The 21100-nt window shown below is 48.4% G+C and overlaps 2 protein-coding genes across 2 annotated transcripts in view; one reads left to right on the top strand and one right to left on the bottom strand.

Moving 5' to 3' along the window:
• Nucleotides 1-4377, bottom strand: part of Tecpr2 (tectonin beta-propeller repeat containing 2) — an 84577-nt gene extending 80200 nt beyond the window's left edge. Inside the window, exon 1 of the mRNA XM_051196631.1 lies at nucleotides 4304-4377. The gene's annotated coding sequence lies outside the window, so the exon portion shown is untranslated. The remainder of the gene's footprint in view (nucleotides 1-4303) is intronic.
• Nucleotides 4378-4857: 480 nt separating this feature from the next.
• Cinp (cyclin dependent kinase 2 interacting protein) lies at nucleotides 4858-17492 on the top strand. The gene is made up of 5 exons (XM_051196630.1): nucleotides 4858-4906; nucleotides 8690-8858; nucleotides 12303-12429; nucleotides 14632-14761; nucleotides 16896-17492. Exons 1-5 carry the CDS (start codon nucleotides 4900-4902, stop codon nucleotides 17096-17098), a joined length of 636 nt encoding a protein of 211 aa, XP_051052587.1. The 5' UTR covers nucleotides 4858-4899; the 3' UTR covers nucleotides 17099-17492.
• Nucleotides 17493-21100: the final 3608 nt, after the last annotated feature.

Genomic DNA, 21100 nt, shown 5'->3' with positions numbered 1-21100 from the left:
CCTGAACTAACTAATAATAACAGTGACAATTATAAAGGTTGGCCGGAAATATTGAAATGCACTGCCAGACTGTCTTCCCCAGCTGCCATATGCTTTAAACATGCTGATCCGAGGACTTGCTGAGGTCAGTAAGTCACAGAACCCAAGCCTAAGACAGCCAGGAGCCCCACTGGATCTGTTTAGGTGGTGTTCTGGGAGAACTCAGCACGAGGCCTGTGCCTTTCACCTAATGGGTGCCTGCCTTCTCACCTAATGAGAAGAAGCAGGCTCAGACAAACTGGCCCACGGGAAAAGGCGTGTCTGGGGCGGGCTGTGCACAAATCAAGCGCCGCTGTCTCCCTGTCCTATGATACATTTGATGAAAACGACTTAGATTCAAGCAGCGCTCCTGACTAGTGTTTTTACGTTACTACCTGCCCGATTTTCACCCAAGCCTAAAGGTGCATTTTGCCCTCCCTCAGTTCAGACCCATTGCCACAATTAAAGTTTGTGCTGTAGAAAAACGGCAGCACGTCGGAGTGGATAATGACATGGGGGGGGGGAGGATTGCACCCGAAATCCCAATGACACCCTGAGATTAGCTATAGGGCCCTGGGGAAATTATTTAATGGTTCGAAGTTGCCATTTACACCCAGCCTTTTTATCCCAGTCTTTAAGTAAATAATGCTAGGGACAGAGAGAAGGTTCAGCACCTGTGGCTCTTCCAGGGGACACAGATTTGGTTCTCAGCACCCACCCACATGGCAGCTCACAACTGCCTGTTAACTCCAGTGCCGAGGGACCTGGAGCCTCTTCTGGCCTCTTCAGGCACTCCATGTACACGGCATGCAAACAGACAAGCAGGCACATAGAAATAAAAATAAATTTAAACTATGTAAGAAATACTTCCTTGGCTATGAGTATTTCAATTTAAAGCCCAAGAGGCAAGTTAAAAACCAAGGTTGTGGGCTAGAGAGGCATATCAGTGGTTAAGAGTACTTGCTACTCTTCCAGAAGACAGGACTTAAGTACCCACTTAGGTGGCTCAAAACTTCTTGTGACTCTAGCTCCAGGGGATCTAATACCCTCTCCTGCCTGCCCCCACATACAGGTGGAATACACAAAAACAGGTACACACATAAGTAAAGCTTTTCTAAGGCCGGGCTTTGGTGGTGCACGCATTTAATCCCAGCACTCAGGAGGCAGAGGCAGGGGGATCTCTGTGAGTTTGAGGCCAGCTTGGTCTACAGAGCTAGTTCCAGGACAGCCTTCAAAACAATTCACAGAAACCCTGTCTCAAAAAAAAAGCTTTAAAAAAAAAAAAAAAAAAGTCATAATTTTCTTCCCATCCCCATCAATTCTATAAAGTGGGCTACGGCCAACCATTATTTTAATGAGCATTTCCCAAAACTAGAGCTAGAAGCAACCCAGAATCCAGCCATACACCCAGCAGTACAATTGTCACATGTCTGTCACCACAGGCTTGGATAACACATCTCAAGGACCTTCTCTAAACTCACAAAGTAATAACAATTAGTATTCCTGCTTTTGGTTTGTTTGTTTTTTTCCAATCTCAGTAGCCCATGGTCCTCAAACTTCTCCCAAGTGCCGGGGTTACAGGCATGAACCTCCATGCCTGACTTTTTTGGCCCCATGACTTCTTACTCTTTGTAGGTTTTTTTGGTTTGGTTTGGTTTGGTTTGGTTTTCTCGAGTCAGGGTTTCTCTATGTAGCTCTGGAATTGTGTAGACCAGGCTGGCCTTGAACTCAAAGGTCTGCCTGCCTCTGCCTCCTGAGTGCTGGGATTAAAGTTGTCCACCACCACTGCCTGGGCTTCTTAGTCTTTAATTATAATTGTTATATATGTGTGTGTGTATAAATTTGTAAATACAATCTGCTAAGATCATTTGGTGCAACCACACCTAGCTCTTACAATCCATCTTTGTTTTGGCTTTTAAGATATTTATTCATTTGTTTTGAGACAGAGTCTCACGCCATAGCTCTGGCTAGCCTAGAACTCCCAGGGGTCATCTAGCTTAGTTTCATGTCTGCTGGGAGTGCAAGCGTACACCACCATGGCCAGATGAAGTGTTAAGATTTTAAAGTAGAACATAAAGGGGCAGGAAAAAATTTATCTTACAATTTGCTGTTACTTCCCTGCTTCTATCCCTGTAGCTAGCCAACTGTTCACAGGTTAAGCCCGACCCAAGCATTGAAACCAGACATCTGAACAAAGCACTGTGTCTAACTTCATCTCCATCTACCATTTCTGCACATGTTAAATATTTATTTATGTATTGGGTGTGAGAGAGAGCTGTGCATATGGAGGTGTATTGTACCACAGTGTTCTGTAGGAGCCAGGACAGCACTGCGGGCTCAGTTCTTTACATGGACTCCAGGAACTGAACTCAAGTCACCAGGTTTGCAAGGCAAGTGCCCTTTCCCCATGAGGCATCATGATGGCCCCTAACTAAGCGTGTAATCCCAGCACGCGGGAGGCAGAGGAACGATGATTGCCATAAATTCAGGGCCAGCTTGGTATACACTGAGAGGTCACAAGCCCAATCACAGTTTACACAGCGAGATTCTGTCAACCTCCATCCCCTACCAACAAATGAAAACAAAACAACTAACAGAGCACAGCACAATCAACACTGAGCACATATCTGTTGGATTAATCTCTCTCTCAGAAACCCTGTGCTGACCCACATGATGATGTGTACCTATAATTCAAGCACTCAGGAGTCTGAGGCAAGAGGGTCTTAGTAAGTCTGTGGCTTATAGTGAGATCCTGTCCCCAAAACAAACAAATACTAAGCCACATTGCCCCAAGACCTTAGCAAAGATTCACTGGAACTCTTCATGACCAGATCCATGGGAAACATACATTCTGAACTTGTTTCTATCTCAGCAATCCATAGCAACAAAGCCACCTCATTTCTGTTTCCTGATTCTCCCAGGCTCCCTATGTAGCTACACTGACAGAACTCCCCAAGCTTGACCCCGAAGCCCATTTTTTTATTTGTATAGCCATCTCCTAAACCATTCCTCACCTTTCTAAATTCAATCTGCTTCCTTCCTTCCCCCCATTAAGTTCCAGCAGCCATTTGGTTCAAATTATATAGAGGCTACTGTTAAAAAGGAATCCTCCTCGACCCCAAAGGATAACTTCCTAGAAAATAAGCCCACTAAGAACCCGTCTTCCATTGAAGACAATGTGGCTACATCAAAACAAAGTTGCTAGGGGCTGGAGAGGTAGCTCAACCCCTAAGAGCAGCGACTGCTCTTCCAGAGGACCAGGGTTCAACTCCCAGCACCCACATAGCAGCTCACTTCAGTTCTGGGGGATCGGATGCTCCTCCTGACCTCGGCAGGCACTGAACACATGTGGTGCAGAGATACACATCCATGCAAAACACCCACACATGTAGGTTTCCAAACTGGATGATGTGATAGAAGGCTGCCTTATTTCATCTTCCCTATCCATCCCTGGCTCCCAAGCCCACCCTGAAAAAAATCAAACAGAATTTTAGGTTTGAGCTCTCAAGAGCCAGGCTACAAGGCCCCCGAGGGTAGTGACTGTGTGTGAGAGTAAGCCATGCATCCCTAAGGCATGGCACAGCAGCTGACGTTGGTGGGCCCTCGTAAACACACGATGAGTGAACAAACAGGGACTTTAAGTCAGGTTACAAAACAAACAAAATGGTACATCGGCATTGCAGCAGCGTGGGAGAAGCTACAAAAAAGCTTAGAAGACAGACTCTGGTGATGAAGGGCTAAAGCAACTTTTTAAGACCTGGCTTTCCCGAAGCTCCAGTCTTCAACAATTTTTTTCAAATCTCGGCTGCAAATGATCTTTCTGGTCAATGACAAAACGATACACCTCACATTCTGCCAACAAATGGAACAGAAAATTCCCTGGATATTTGCGAGAAAGAGAGGAGGTACTTTGTAAAAGGGCAGGAAAAAGGAGTAAGGTTGAGAGGGAAGACTTAAGAAGGGACTAGAGGAAAACGCTACTAAGTAAGCAGAGCCATGCGGGTGACTACCCTTTATTGAGATCATTCGGCCAGACCCTGTCCTTAACTGCACATGCACTGACCCATTTAATCCTCCACCAACCCAAGATAAGAACTTATCACCTGCATTTCACGGATGACCACCCGGAAGCTTGGAAGCTGACACTTGCCCCAGCAAACGCGCAGGAAAGGAGAAGTGCAGTGACCTGACCTCGGGTCTGACCCGGGGTAGTCACCCCATTCCTTAACCCTCACGGTCCTCATCAACCGGGAGGCATTCGCTTATGCAGTTAACCAACACTTACTCAAGTCCGAGTGGGCGCCCAAGCCAGCTGCCTGGCGCTGGCGGGCGAATGGAAGGGTTGGTTCCTGCTGGGGACACACAGAAGGGGACGCCAACCTCCAGGCTGAGGGGCCCGGAGCCCGCCGGCCGCCCGCCGCGGGCTGTAGGGTGGGGCAGGCGGGGCGGGGCGAGGGGAGCCGGGGCGGCGCGGGCGGAACGCGAACGCACGGACGCGGCCGCGGGCTGTGGCGGCCAGGGGGACGCGGGCGCGCAGACCCCGGCAGGGCAGGCGGCTCCGCCGGGAGGAGGACGGGCGAGGCGCGCGGCCGGCGTCGGCAGCAGGGACCGCCAGCGCTCGGGACTCACCTCCCGCGGCAGCCGCTGGGGACGCGGCAACCCCGCCAGCCCGGGGAGGCGGGGCGGACTCGGGGCCGCGGGGGCTGCCGGGAGCCTGTTGCCCGGGCAACGGGTTGGGCCTCGGAGAGCCGCGGCGACTCCGCCCACGGCCGGAGCGGCGGAGCCACAAGCGTCGGCGGACCGTGCGGGCGGAAGTGACGCCACTTCCCCAGCCCGCGGGCGGGGCTCCGGGGCTGCGTGCTGAGATCCGCCGCGGGCCGCATGGAAGGTGCGTGCGAGCGAGGGGACCGAGAGGCCGCGGGTCGGGGGCGGGGCGGGGGGAGCCGGGGGCCCGCGGTGGGTGTGACGTGCTGGGCGTGCTGTGAGTGACGTCTGAGCGTGGTGATGAGGGTGCAGGGTTTGTCACGGGCGTGACGCGCAGCTCAGGCAGCCAAGCCCGACGTGCCTGCACGCCCCTCTGGAAGCCTGAACACCGGCAGTCTGTAATAAAGGCTGTCTCTGTGTGCCGACCAGTGTCACGTGGGCCAGTGCTTTGCCTGTGGCCGTGCTCAGTGTCGTGGAGTAACTTTAGTCCCTCGCTGGCTGGTGGCACATCACTGATGGATGGCATCCCCCGATTTGCCTATGAGCATCTACAAGTCGGAGCTGTGCCGTCTTTGGGTTCCTGAGTGGGGCCTGCAAGCTGAGTGAGACGTGATCCTCGCTCTCGGGAACCCCGCTGAGGGACGACTGCAGGTAGTTAGAGAAGCTCCTCCCTGAAACGTGTTTGATTCGGCATATACTATGTGTGCAAGATGTGGGAGGGAACGAGACTTAACGCCTACTTCGGCTGAACTCAGTCCAGCGGGGATTGTAGACATTGAGCAGGCAAATAGATTGACTGGTAAATGTGATGACAGGCAACGTATTGGGGGGTGAAGATGTCAGTGATTCCTAACAAAGCCAGGGGATCCAGGAAGACCTCTTGCTGGAACTGTCCAAATCTGCCTCCTGTTGCTGTGGTAAAATACCATGACTAAAAGGTCACTTGGGAAGGAAAGGGTTAATTTGGTTTACCCTCTCAGGTCACAGTCATTGAGGGAAATCCATAGGAACCCAAGTGTGAGCAGAGGCAGGAACAATGAAGGAAAGCTGCTTACTGGCTTGCTTTCCAGATCCCTCCCAGGCTGGTGCACTGCTAGCTAGCTTGCTTTCCCTAAGATTTTATTTTTATTTAGTGTATGAGTGTTTGCTTGCCTGCATTATGTAAATGCACCATACGAATGTAGTGTCTACAGAGGCCAGAGAGGACTATCCCCTGGACTTGGACATCACAGCCTATTGTGAGACTATGTGGATGCTGAGTCCTCTTAACTTCTGAGCCATCTCTCCAGCCCTCAGATACAGCCAGGACCACTTGCCCAAGGGTGGTACTACCACAGTGGGCTAGGCCCTTTTATCACACAGATATCCTCATAGACAGTTCCTCAATTGTGGCTTTCCCCAAGTATGTCAAGTTAACAGGAAAACTAACCCAGGCAATGACTTCCTTCCTTTGTTTCATTTTTGCGTTTTAACTATTGCAAATATATTTGTTGCAATTTACAGGAAAGTTATAATGATGACATACAAATAGAATTTTGACTATAAGTTTTCTGCATTTAAATTTTTGCATCAGAAGAAATGAGTCGCAAAATATTCTAGTCCCCAAATGGTAAGGTTAAATTACAGAAAAATAAAATATGAAGCTGGTGAGATGGCTTAGCAGTTAAGACACTTCCTGCTCTTCTAGAGCATTGGAGTTTGGTCCCTAGCATCCACATTAGGCAGCTAACAAACACCTGTAACTCTAGCTCCAGGAGATAAGTCACCCTCTGGCCTTGGCAGGCACTCCCACAGAGTGCACCTACACCTCTAAAGTCTGATCATTTAGGTGTCAGGATACAAATAAGTAGTGACACTTACAGTACCATCATAAGACTTTAACATAGGGAATATCCCACTACAAACCCCAAGGGTTTTCTTCCCTTAGACATTCTCTTTCGCGGCAGTGGGCTTTAGCATTTAAGATTGAAATGAAAATGACGAGAATTCTGTTATTCTCCCGGTCAATCTTTAAACAGTTTGTTCTGTCCTCATCACCCCCTGGCCCTTTATATAGTAGGAAGTCATAGTAATGTTTAAGTTTTTATTTACTTAACTTACAGAGTAGCAGGATTCTTTATGGCATTTTCATACTAAACTTCTACCTACAGTACCCTCTGACCCCAATACCCCCTTCCACCTCCATACCTCATGTGGGAGTACTTTTCACCAAGTCTTTACGTCCTGTGGTAGTGAGGGTGGAATAGGAGATAAGGAGGCCGTCTCGCCGGGCAGGGGCTCCAAGCCCCTGCCCCCCTGCATTGCCATTGCCTACTCTTTGCTTGGCTCAGCCTGTGTGGCTCCAGTTGTGTGAGCCCCTCCTTGTTCGCCGCCTTCCCTCCATTTCAGCCTGGTGATGCTTGTGGTGTGAACTGGTAAGACCATTGACATGAATATTGTTTGACTCTCTTTTGGAAGGTAAGCGCGCCATGTCTCGTTCAATCGCAGTAGCCTACCACTGTTAGTTGTTTAAGCAAAGACCGAATGAAAAAAAGTCAGTATATTCAAAAGCAGAGGTATGGGCTAGGCATGGTTGTACAGGCTGCAATCCAAGCTACTTGGACGACTGAGGCAGGAAGATAGATCAAAGTCTGTCTAAGATATGTATATAAAGTAGCTTCTGCCTGCCTGGGCAATGTACTGATACTGTCTCATTCAGTAAAATGGGCTGGGGCTATAGCCCAGAAGGGCATGCACAGGAGCTTAGTTTAGTCTCCAATACCATTAAAACAAAAAAGAACAGCCCTAGAGACACACATGAATGGTTAATGTGATGCGGCTTGGAATGGGACAGAGCCGGCACTAGGGCACAGAGTAAATAAAAGACCTTGTTGGGGAAGGAATGGGCAGACCTGGGTACTAGTAGTAGACCTTGTGATACAGGTTGTTATGTGTCAGGGCCTTACAGCCTCAAATACTATTTATATACTTTGCTTTGGTTTTTGAGGCGGGGTCTCCCTATGTGGTCCTGACCAGCCCGACACTCACTGTGTAGACCAGGCTGCCTCACACTCGTGTGTCCCCACTTTTAAGAGCCCTGTGGAGCAGATGAGAGCACCGAAGGTCCAAGAGCCTGACAAAGGCATCTGCATTCAGAGCTGACGAGCTGTCTCCATGCCTAGGAAGCATGGTCTTGGAAGTGTAGCCTCCAGGGCATGCAGCTGTGGTGTGCCCTGGATTCCTCCCAGCTGTGAGAAGGCCATGCAGGGTTCTAAGTTGAGAAGGCAGCACAAACTCTCTGCTCTTGGTCTTGCTTTCCTTGAACAGTGGGATCAGGTGAGTCTTAGATGGGCATCAGCACTAGCTTATGGAAGGAGCCTCCCAGGAGGGAGATGAACACGCGAAGACCTCTCCAGGGGCTTCTAGCAGCGATGGGGGCTGGAGGTGGGGAGGGAGATGAGTGTTGGAAGCGGCGATACAGGCACATGTGTGGTTCTCTTCCCACCCCTAGGCGAGCAACAGCAGCCTGGCAGGGTCACCTCTGCAGTCCAGTGCCCACTTGCTCAGTTATGTTGTGTGAAGAGCTTTCAAGAGTCAGAAGCCTGGAAGGAGAGAGCTGGAGTTAGTCAAGACTAGATTATCTCGTAGGAGGGAGAATGGGAACCAAGCTGTATTAGCAAAAAGTCACAGCTTTACTGGTTCGTGAGTGTCAAGGTAGGCAAGGTGCTGTGGCGCACACCTTTAATCCCAGCACTGGAGAGGCAGGGGCGGGAGGATCTGTGTGAGTTCAAAGCCAGCTGGAGCTACATTTGAGACACTGTCTTCAGAAAGAAGTGTGGACAAGTGTTCATGGAGCTGTGAGCTGAGGACATCCTCTTAGTTTCTGGGACATTGGTTCATGCAGTTGGTGTGGCATTCCAGGCCATTGTACTATGGAGGGCTGTGGTCACGTGTCCCTAACAGCCATGCTCCTCTTGATCCCTATCAGCAAAGACTCTTGGAATTGCAACACCCAGAAAACCTGTCTTATCTGTCAGTGCAAGAAAAATTAAGGACAATGCAGCTGATTGGCATAACTTAATCCTGAAATGGGAGACCCTCAGTGATGCTGGTTTTACCACCGCGAGCAATATTGCCAACCTAAAAGTCAGCTTGTTGTAAGTATATGCCGAGTTCCCACACTCTGTATTATCACCTTTAACCATTGGGTGGGGGAGTCAATACAGTGAGAATTTATTGGTGTAAATAAGTAAAACAAAATATTGGACAAAAGAATGTCAAAATGAGCCATACATGTGTATTTAAATGCAAGTGTATACTAGGTGCTGTAGTACACACGGGTAGGGTATGCTGAAAAGATAGGGACGAGGATTATAAATCTGACACCGTGGGCTAGAGCCATGGGCTCAGTGCCAACAAGCCTGATGAGTTCAGTCCCCGAAACCCACATGGTAGGAGAGAACCAAACTCCCGCAAGTTGTCCTTCCCCGTCACACCGTGGAATAACTGTACCCATTCTTATATGCACACAAATAAATGTAAAATAAGTATAAAATTTTGCTACATATTGCTTATATCTGTTGTAATCTTATAAAAAGATTGGGAAGAGAAAAGGCTCAGACGCGTCATACTGTCTTCCAGGAATGTGGGGTGGCAGATAAATGGGTTTCATGCGTATACTGCTGGCTGCCATTTATCTTTTCCTGCCTTCCTTGCATGCATTGATTTTGTTTGGTTGCTCTTTGGTTCTGTCTTAAATAGTTTGCCTCACCCAGGCTGGCCCTGAACCCCAGTGGTCTTCCTGCCGCGATCTCCTAAGTGCTGGGTTACATTTGGTAGGACCTCAGTGTTGGCCCAGGTTAATCTCACACTACTGGGCTGACTTTCTGCCTCAGCCTCCCTCGGTGGTTGGAGCCACACATGTGCACTATTGCACCCAGTTAATTTAATGTCCCTCTTTGTTTGTACACATGGCTATTTTGCCTGTGTGTAATCTGTGTGCCACAGAGGCCAGAATAGGGCATTACCCTGGAACTAAAATTATAGGTGAATGGGAGTTGCTGGGAACACACCCGGGTCTTCTGGAAGAGCAGCCAGTGCTCTTAGTAGTTAAGCCTGACTTCTCCGGACCTTATTGCTATAATTGGGGTTTTTTGGGGTTTTGGGCTTTTTTGTTTGTTTGGTTGGTTTTTGTGGGGGGGTTCTTTTGGTTTTGAGGTTTTTTTGGGGGGGGTTCAAGACAGGCTTTCTCTGTAGCTTTGAAGGCTGTCCTGGAACTAGCTTTTGTAGACCAAGCTGGTCTCAAACTCAGAGAGATCCACCTGCCTCTGCCTCCTGAGTGCTGGTATTAAAGGCATGCGCCACCACCACCTGGCTGCTAGAATTGTCTTTTAGACTTATTGACTTTATTTTATGTGTGTGAGTGTTTCACCTGCATGTATGCATGTATGTGCATCACATAGGTGAGTGTTTTATCTGCATGTATGTATGTATGTATGTATGTATGTGCATCACATAGGTGAGTGTTTTACCTGCATGCATGTATGTATGTATGTGCATCACATAGGTGAGTGTTTTATCTGCATGTATGCATGTATGTATATGCATCACATAGGTGAGTGTTTTACCTGCATGTATGTATGTGCATCACATAGGTGCAGTGCCAATCCAGGCCCAAAGGGTGCGTTGGACACCCTGAAACTGAAGTTACAGATAGTCGTGAGCCTCCATGTGGATGCTGAGGATGAAACTGGGGTGCTCTTAATCACTGAGCCATCCCTCCAGCCTCCATCCTTATGTAGGTCCAGGCAGACCTCAGACTCACTATGTGGTTGAAATGACCTTCAACTTCTTACCATTCTGCCTTCATCTTCCAAGAACTGGGATAGGTGTGTGCCACCACTTCCAGCCTCTTTTTTTTTTTTTTTTCTAAAAAAGACAAAGTAGGAGTGGGGAGACTAGACTACAGAGGAACTGGGTTCAGTTCCCAGCACCCACAGGGCAGTTCACAGCTGTCTGTAACTCCAGATGACCTGACGCCCTCTTCTGGTCTCTATGGGCACTGCATACACATAGTACACATACACATATACAGTCAGATAGACATACTCATACATATTAATTTAAAAAATTGAATAAATGGATAAAAAGCCAAAGGAAACAAATGGTAGTGCATACCTTTAATCCAGCACTCAGGAGTCAGAGGCAGGCAGATCTCTGAGAGGTTGAGTCTGGAGTCTGGTCTATAGAGAAAGTTCCAGGACAGCCAGGGCTACACAGAGAAACCCTGTTTCCAAAAAAGAAAAAAAAAAAAAAAAAAAAAAAGAAAAGAAAAGAAAAAGAAAAAAAAGGAAAGGAAAGGAAGCAAGTATGATGGCTTATGCACTCAGTTCAAGCACTTGAGAGTTAGAGGCAATTGGATCTTGTGAGTTTGAGACTAGCCTGGACTGCAAATCAAGTTATAAGCCATAGTGAGGTCTTACCTTAAAAAAAAAAAAAGACAAAGGAGGAGTTGAAACTCACTATGCACACATGAAAACCTGAGTTCAAACTTCTGCACCCAACGTGTGCTTGTAATCCCTGCATTGAGGCAGAAGACACAGGCCTAGTCTGTGAGCCCCTGGTCCCAGTGATGAGAAACCATTTCTTCAAAAAGGTGGATGGTGGCTGGGCATGGTGGCATATGCCTTTAATCCTAGCACTCGGCAGGCAGAGGAAGACAGACCTCTATGAGTTTGAGGCCAGCCTGGTCTACAGAGCAAGTTCCAGGACAGCTAGAGTTGTTACACAGAGAAACCTTGTCTCAAAAAAACAAAGCAACAACAAAAGATAAAAACAAAGCAGATAGCTCCTGAGGAGCACCAGAGGTTGACCCCTGATTTTGTATGCACTCAGCAATGTGGCATGCATCATAGTGGATGCTCATGGCCAAGGATTCTGTTTGCCTCATAGCCAGGACCAGAAAGATGCTGGGATCCTGAAATCCTATGAAGGACATGCCCTGGCACAAACAGATGCCTCCCAGTAGACCCTAGCCTTAATCACCGCACTGGCGGCGGAAAACCAAGCCTTTGACGTCCACACTGTATGGAGCACAGACTTCAGCTTACAAACCATTCACCAGCTCTTGACTCCTTTAGGAAATGACCCGTGTCTTAGGCATCTTTGTACAACTAAGCTCTGCACCAAGGATGCCTCATGGCTGGACCCAACTTCCCCTAGTGCAAAGCTGAGTGGCCAGGGCTGGGAGTATAGCTTAGCAGTAGAGCATTTGCAGGACACCCGGGGGCCCTCAGTTCATTCCTGACCAATGGGTGTGCTCACTGTGTAAACAAACTTCTACTATAATGACAATTGCAACATTAACATGATTATGTGGGTGATGACTGTTACAGAATTCATTATCACAGAATGAGGTGAAGGGTTTTGTTTTGTTTTGTTTTTTTTCCCCCTTCTGTTTTGCTTTTTTGAGGCAGGGTCTCAGTGTAGTCAGGCTGACTCTGAACTCCTCCTCAAGCTCAGGGATCAGAGGCATTTGGTCTCCAAGCATGAGCTGAGTTTAAAGCGTGTAATTTGCACCCTTTATTTTCTGCTTTGTCCAGGAGTAAAGAGAAGGTTGAGTTAGAAAGCAGCAGCCCAGCTTCCAGTGAGAAGGAAGAAAAGAATCTGGACTACAGCAAGGAACTTGAAGCACTGTGTGAGGAGCTGCAGGCCACCTTGGATGGCTTGGTAAGATCCAACTCACAGTGCTGGTCACCTACGTCACTGTCACTTGGGTCCAGTGGAACAGCTTGGGGTTTGCTCACCAGTGCGGGCATTCAAAACTGTCAAAGGCCCTGTCTCCTCCTCAGCCTCTTCCACCTACCTAACAAATCCTGGTGCTCCTACGATGATGTCCGGTGCACTGCTGGGCAGTTTCAGCCACTTCAAGGGACTGGACTATCAAATATTTAGGCTTTGTGGGCCAGCCCAGACCATCTGTGTCATGGTGACTTTCCCGTACTGCCACACAACACTGAAAGAGCCACAGTCGTTAGTTATTAGTTGTGTTTCTTGTTCAGGTTGTTTGCACTTTGGCGTGGGAGCTCTGCCTGAAATACTGTCTTCTTAGCCATGTTGTGGTTTGGGTATGGTTTTGACATTTCTTTACTGATTAGCATTGAAGCTGTTCCAGGCTTACTTTGCCTCCATCCCAGAGTGAGCCTTTTCCCCCATGGAGCCCAGGCCCTTTGTATAAGAGTCCCGTTAGGAACCTGTTAGCTCTGGGGCTGGAGAGTGTTAAGAGTGCTTGCTGCTCCTTCTAAAGACTGCAGTGCAATTCCCAGCATCCGTATCAGGCAGCTTGCAAACGTCTCTAACTCCAGCTCTGGTGAATCCAGTACCCAGTTCTGGCCTCCATAGGCACCAACATACACAAGTGATAAAATAAACCTTATTAGAAAAAGCAAGGTGTGAATGCTAACCATCAGGTTAGAAGCTCTCTGCTGTGGTGATCCTGAATCTGTTTTTGATTTGTTTGTTTGTTTTTTTTTTTTGTTTTGTTTTGTTTTTTTTTTTTTTTTTTGAGACAGGGTTTTCTCTGTGTAGTCCTAGCTCTCCTGGAATTTGCTCTGTAGACCAGGCTGGCCTCGAACTCAGAGATCCACCTGCCTCTGCCTCCCGAGTGCTGGGATTAAAGGCGTACACCACCACGGGCTGACTTGAATCTGTTTCAGCCTATCTTTGAAATGTATTCTCATTCAGGGTTCAAACCCAAAAGTCGGCTTGGAGGCTGAGTGCTGCCTCTCATGATTCCCAGCCATTACGTGCCTTTTCTTGGGGGATAGGTGCAGCCTTTCCTCAAAGCTGTACCCCACTTATGTGTGGTCTGAGTTGCTGTGGGAGACACCACAGATGCTGGTATGTGAGTGTGGGCTGTTACACTGTTAGCTCAACAAAGCACAGACAGATGTGCCTTTGCCCCTGTTGGTGGCCGACTACAGGTATGACAGGCCAGAGCCTCCCTCCAGATTTCCCTGAGGGGTGGGGAAGGTGCTGTGGGTGCAGACTTTCCTTCACAGCCATGGGTACAGAAAGCACAGGTCCCATCCTGGCTCTGCCTTCCCACCTTCCGATCTGCGACTGGAAATGATGGAGGTTAAGCCAAATGAGATATTGAACCTAAAATTATTTGAGAAGGAAGCAGAGACCTTTTAAAGATTAACATTTGCTAAATTTAGTGTGTGCCACATGGTAAAGCCACGGGCTGGTGGTTGGGAGGGCCAAATACAAGGGTTATGATTTGATGCTGTATATTTCTTTTCTCCTCCCAGACACACACAGTTAACTGTACTCAGACATTTGGCTGTAATAGACCTTTGCTAATTCTGTTTGTCTTAGTGGTCAGTCCTAACTAACCAGGTGCTTCGATGCCTCATCTGTGCCGTCCTTTCTGTCACCGTGGAGACAGTCCTGGGGTGTGCTGCTGGAAGCAACACCATTGACAGAGGACACCGTTGCAGAGGGAGGGAGATCTGTGGGCTTCACGTTCTCATTGTGTTCTTCCGGGGATGGAGGCTCACAGAGGCGGCAGTGAGCTGGGGCAGTGCCCTTCTGCCTGTCTCTCTGGGACTCCTGGTCTCTGAAGCCGACACACTAGTGCTGCTTAGAGATCTAACTGAGGCGGGACGCAGAAGCTTTCTTCTCTCTGAGGCTGTGAAAATGCAGGGCTTGGTGCCAAAGTAATCCAAAGTAATAAAAGCACAGCAACCACCTGGCCACGCCCCACCCTGGAAATCTGCTGTCCTTGGAGTGGGTGAGTGAGTGACTGGGGTTTTAACCCCACCAGGACTACAGATCTACAGCGTCGTCTTCAAGTCTTCCATAGTTACTAAATCTGAGTGTACACATTCTAAGCAGTATTCTCATACTCCAAATTACTATCTCTTTCAGACTAAAATTCAAATGAAAATGGAAAAGCTGTCTTCAACCACCAAGGGTGTTTGTGAACTAGAAAGTTATCATTACAGGGGAGAATGTAACCGGCCTCTGCTGTTTCACACATGGCCCACGGCCTTCTTTTGTAAGTAGCTCTTCTGGAGGTGGTTTTAAGAGGGGCGTCAGTCAGCATTGGTTAGATCTAGAACTTAGGAAAGGACTTGGGGCATCAATGAGCCAGGCAGTGGTGGTGCACGCCCTTAGTCCCAGCACTCGGGAGGCAGAAGCAAGCAGAGGTCAATGAGTCTGAGGCCAGCCTGGTCTATAGAGTGAGTTCCAGAACAGCTAGAGCTGTTACATAGAGAAACCCTATCTCGAAAAAGCCAAAACAACAAAAAATATACAATAAACGTATAAAAATATATAATAAATGTAAAAGTAATATGAAGCCAGATAAATAGTGCACATTCCTATAATGCCAGTAATGGAGAAGTAAAAGCAGGAATTGTCAGTTCAAGGCTAACTTGGACTGTAAACTGAGAGCCTCTCTTTAAAGTGACAACAATAACCCAGCCTTGAGGTTGGGGGCTTTGGCCAACCTCAGAGGAGACCATTGAAAAACTTTAGCGTGATGGATGGGCTGTCCTAGTTAGGGTGTCTATTGCTGTGATGAAACATGACCAAAAGTGACTTGGGAGGAAAGGGTTTATGTGACTCACGCTTCCACATCACTGTTCATCATCAGAGGGAAGGAAATCGGGGCAGGACTCGACCAGGGCAGGGTGCTGCTCACTGGCTTCCTCTCCATGGCTTGCTCAGCCTGCCATCTTATAGACCCCAGGACCACCCGCCCAGGGGTGGCATAGAACCCAGGACCACCCGCCCAGGGGTGGCCCCACCCACAATGGCCAGGCTCTCCCCCTCAATCACAAAGAAAATGCCCCACAGCCCAACCTCATGGAAGCATTTCTCAGCCAAGGCTCCCGAGACTGCAGCTTGTGTCAAGTTGACATAAAACTGACCGGCACATGGTGCAAACTGGTAATCCCAGTACTGGGGAGGCTGAGGCAGGAGGATCACAGCAAGGTTAAGGGCAGCCTGGGCTCAAATGCAGGGCTAATGGAGCAGGTAACGTGGCTCCCAGTCTGACCTGACTGTGTCCCTTAGGACAAACAAATGCCTGAAAGTTGCTCTGACCTATACACACACCATGGCATGTATACATACACACAAAACAAATGCAATGGTTTTTAAAGTTAAGCTAGTTGATGTTGGCTTACTTTTAAAGATTTATTTGTAATCACTTGTATCTGTGTGTAGGTATAGACACATGCATGGAGTCCAGAGACCTTGGGTCCCCCTGCAGCTGGAATTACATGTATTCATGAGGCTGCCAGATGCTTGGACTTGAACCCAGCTCTTCTGGAAGAGCATCTAGTGCTCTTAACTGCTCGGCTGTTTCTCCAGCCCCTTGTTTACTTTTTTAGACTTAATATATATCCTAGGCTCTACTGTTACTATGTAGCCCAAGCAGACCTCAAACTTGTAGTATTCCCCTGCTTCAGTCCCCCAAGAGCTTACATGAGTCTTGAGGAGGTGACTCTTTACAGCCATTACAACTTACTCAAGGGTTATGGGATATTTGATTAACCATGTAAAGATGTGTTGCATTTGTCTTGTTTAATTATGGGATAGATGTGTTGCTGTTTTGCCTTGCCTGCCTAAGACTGAACAGCCAATAGCAAGGGAGGAGGTGTAGGCAGAATTTCTGGGCAAGGAGAGTAAGTAGGAGGAGGAATTAGGCTTGAGGAAGAAAGGAAAGGAGACGCTGGGGCCACCCGAACTTGGAGGAAGCAGGAAACAGTCTCCGGGACTTTGGGAGTTGGATGGCGACCCAGAGGAAACCCAGTTAATACTCAAGGGTGGCCTGTGCTTCCTACCAGTCAGCTACCCTGGCTGGACTGGCTTCATCTCCCTAACCCAGTGCTGCTCTGATTTGTCCTGAGGAGAGTTTTATGTGTTGGCTGAGGATGCTCTTGCACTTTACATCCTGTGCCTCCAGTCTGACCTTCAACTTCCACGTGCTGGGACTACAGTCATTCACCACCACACTCAGTTTATGGGTAGCGGGGACTGAACCTGGGGCGTCATGCACGCTGGTACTCTGCCAGATGAGCCACTTTGCCAGGTGACTCTGGTGTTTAACCGAGAGTCTGTGAAGTCACGGCTTGAGTCTAGGAGAGGCATTCTCATGCGGCCAGGTGTGTGGTCTGTTGCAGATGAGGTCTCCCACCGGCTCTCTGAGGCATACAAGAAGGAGCTCCTCCTGAAGCGCACCATTGGCACAGAGCTGGCCCATACAGCCGACCGCAACCTCAGCCTCACCTACCTGTCCATATGGCTGCACCAGCCTTACCTAGACAGTGACAGCAAGCTGCAGCTGGAGAGCATGCTGCTCGAAACAGGGCACCGGGACCTGTGACTCCCGGCCTCCAGACCACAGCTGCACAGAACTGTTGTGCCCCAGGCCCGCACTGCAACCTCTGCAGACACACAGGCGTGTGTGGAGGCCTCCCCGTCTGCTCTGTCCCCGGGCATCATGTGAGCACCATGAAATAAATTAGAAGGATGGCTGAGAGCCTCATTTTGTAAACTGAGTATACGGTACATGTTACACCTGTGTAGACAACCCCGGTTTCCGATTTTTACTTTGTATCTGCACCTTTTTTGTGGTGGTGGAAATCAAACCCAGATCTCACACAAGCCGAATGCTTAACCACTGGGCCACATCCCTAACCTGCACTTAAAATTCGGAGAATGTTTTAGTTCGGTAATTGTAAGTAAAATCCCATGGACACTTGAAGTCTAAAATCTTAGCACTTTTTAAGATTTTATTTTTGCTGTGTCTGTGTATGTGCCACACATACAGATGACTGGGGCTAGAGCTAAAAGGTGGTTGTCGCCCACCTGACCTTGTTAGGAACCAAACTCCAATCCTCTAGAAGAGCAGTTCACACTGGAGAGAGATATCAAATATATTCTATAATATATATATTAACAAATGTATTTGGAAATTGTAAATATATATTTTTCAGTTCTGTAGAGTTAACTGAGTTTGGTATTGTAGAAATTAAAGCCATGTACCAAGAATTACTGCTGTTTGCCTTTGGGACAATCAATAAAAAGACCAGCGGTCACAACTGTTTACACCTGGGACCTGGGTATTCTGTATCTGTTTAGCTTTCTTATGATCAAGTGTACTACTCAAGTTCATAGTCAAGGGCTGCCTTAGTCAAGTGAGCTCAGGGAACGCCCACTCACACCTCTCACCCGGTCCCTGCTGGGGGGCACGTTGTTCCCATGTGGGAGTGGGCAAACTCAGGCCCTCTGCTCCCATCTGTCTCAGAAGGCATATCCAGGCCACACGGCTTCCTCCTTTGACTGGGGGAGGGGCACACTTGGGCTTTGGGCGTGGCTCCTCACCTGCCTTGACAGGGACAGGGCCTCTGTCCTAGGCTGCAGGAAACGCCAGAACAGCGGACCACAGGCTTCCAGTGTCTGCTGTCTCAGCCTCTGTCTCCTGTAGGTGCCATGGGGCCTGCAAATACTTGTGCTGCCACCGTGCTGGCTTTTTTATGTTTTCTAGGGATCTGGCCTTCGGTCACCACACCAGGCTCCCACACTGAGTGCTCTGCTGCTCTTCCAGATGAAGACTGTCAGGTGTGAAGCTGTCCAAGGCTCTGGCAACTCCCACAACTTGACTTACTGAAATCACGGGTGACATACGCACGTGTGTGTGCTTTTCTTTTTTCCCTAGCCAGTTGCCTACAAAGTGCTCAGCTCTACAGAGCACAGCTTACATACAAGTCACACATCAAATCCTCGGGGATTGGGGGCCAGGAGAGAAGATGACTTGTCCAAAATAACAGCATCACACTTGCATCGTGGCCACCTGAGACAGCGTACAGATAGAAAAGGGTGACTCTAAACCAGGCAAGGTGACACACACCTGTAACCTCAACACTGGAGCCTCAAAAACAAACAAATTGGGCTTAAGAGATGGCGCTTGCTTTCGAAATGCTTCCCAGAGAAAAAAACTGCCCAAAAGAAAAGACCGCCTGCCAGGCAGTGGTGGCCCATGCCTTTAATCCCAGCACTTGGGAGGCACAGACAGGCGGATCTCTGTGAGTTCTAGGCCAGCCTGGTTTACAGAGTGAGTTCCTGGACAGCCAGGACTGTTACACAGAGAAACCCTGTCTTGAAAAACAAAACAAACAAAGGAAAGGAAAGGGACACAGAGGAAAGGATTTCTCACTGTGCAAATTGGTTAACATGTCAAAGCATTTAGAGGTAATCTTTTTTGGGGTTGTTCTTTCCTCTGTGTTTATTAAAACCTGTTCTGAAAGTGGGCAGATGCCTTGTAGAAGAGTTGCTGCATGATTAGCATTTGGCTGACACCAGACAAGAGGCTGTTCAGGTCATGCTTGGGGCAAAAGTCACTCTTCTGTGCACAGGTCCCAGGCTAATAGACACAAAACCACTTCTCCCGGAAGCCCAGCACATCCTCAAGTTTCAATCCCTTACTTCCCCTTGCCTCCTGGGAACCGTAGACAGCCTGACTGCCAGCACGTACTGTGGACTGACTACTCATCAACCATGTGTCATGGAACCTTCTCCCTCTGAACCCTGGAAGAAGGGACCACACTCTACCATGTGGGCCAGAGCCCCACTTGGAGCCCCTGCCATACTGGGAGGAAATGCTGAAGGATTTAGTACCATGGATAGACGCTGTGGGACATTCCATAGGTTTTGTTTGTTTATTGGAGACATGACCTTACTCTGTAGCCCAGGGTACGTGGACACACTACCATGTATAGCTAAAGCAGTGTGTGGTACACGATGTCTACCTGCTGTGGAATAGTCCTCCTGTACACTGTGTGAACACATGTTGCTATGATTGGCTTAATAAACAAGCTGACTGGCCAATAGCTGAAGAGGGTGCAGTTAGGCAGGAAAACCAAACAGACAAATGGAATGAGGAAGGGCGGAGCCAGCGGAGGATGACTAGGACACACAAAATGGGACAGAGGTAAAAGCCATGAGCCTCAGAGCAGCACAGATTAATAGAAATGGGCTAAGCTGCAGGCCGGGGGTAGTGGTACGAACCTTTAATCCCAGCACTCAGGAGGCAGAGGCAGGTGGATCTGTGAGTTTGAAACCAGCCTAGTCTACAGAGTGAGTTCCAGGACAGACTCCAAAGTTACAGAGAAACACTGTCTCAAAAAAAAAAAAAAAAAAAAAAAAAAAAGAAAAGAAAAGAAAAGAAAATGAGGGAGAAGGAGCGAGAGGAAGGGAGGGAGGGAGGGAGGGAGGAAGGGCTACACTCTAAGCGCTCATTAGTAACAAGCTTGAGCTATTGGCTAAGCATTTGTAAGTAATCTTAAGCCTTGGTTATTTGGGAGCAGGCGATCTGGACAGGAAAACTCCACCTACATCAATTTTTTTTAGATTTTGTATAACCTTGTGTTTCCTGGAATTAGATTTTTAGATTTATTTTTAATTATGTATATGTGTGGCTGTATGTGCACCTAGCTGCAGGTACCCGCAAAGGCCAGAGGGTGTTGGGTCCTTTGGGGCTGGATCCTTTACAAGCAGTTGTGAGCTGTCTAGCATGGATGCCGAGAATCAAACTCAGCCCTTCTAGAGAGTAGCATGCACTCATAATTCTTTCAAGTGTCCTGGGATAGGGTCTTTGCTGGATAACTGGTGCTGACTTCAGCATCACTATACGTCTGTCTCAACGCCCCAAATGCTGGGATCACGGACACACCATACCCAACTTCTGCATATCCTATTCTTGGTAATCTGCTCCCCATCCACCCACTAGCAATTTGCTCAAGAGAGCTAATGGAAAGATCAATACTGCCAAGGACAGGCAGAAATAAAGGAACTAAAGATAAAGGAAGTATTGACTCTGCAGAGGGCTGTGTCTGAACAGAAAAGGACATCAGAGTCAACAAGGCACTTCGAGGTGAGTACAGTAGTGAGCCACACGGACACGGATGTCTCCTACTATCCCAACCCTGCCAAATTAACAGAGAAGGAAATCAAAAGCGTGGAACCCGCCTGCCCTGGACTGAGAGAATCCCAGGATGAATTCATGGTGGATACTTTGAAAAAAGGTGTCTGGTGCTGTCTTTTTAAAAAGTTTGCTATTATAAAGCATTCCAGGCAAATCAGAAATATTGAAGGTAATATAATAAATGTCCACATACCCCAAATGCAGACTAATAACTTAGGCAGTGGGGAAGCTCTGATGCCCCCCACTCCCTGCTGGGAAACCTGCCTGCTTCTCTCCCTGTGAGCCCTGCTCTGAGACCCACTGAGAAAAGGGAAGTGTCTGCGGATGATGCAAGGGCTGTGGCATCTGCGGCCTTGCCTGAGTGCAGGGCCTGGTGAGCAGCAGCCACGATCCCCAGCTATG

The sequence above is a fragment of the Phodopus roborovskii genome, unplaced genomic scaffold (assembly GCF_943737965.1).
Source record: "Phodopus roborovskii unplaced genomic scaffold, PHOROB, whole genome shotgun sequence".
NCBI lineage: Eukaryota > Metazoa > Chordata > Mammalia > Rodentia > Cricetidae > Phodopus > Phodopus roborovskii.
The sequence above is the reverse complement of the archived record's forward strand: the minus strand, read 5'-3'. Positions and strand labels throughout refer to the sequence as shown.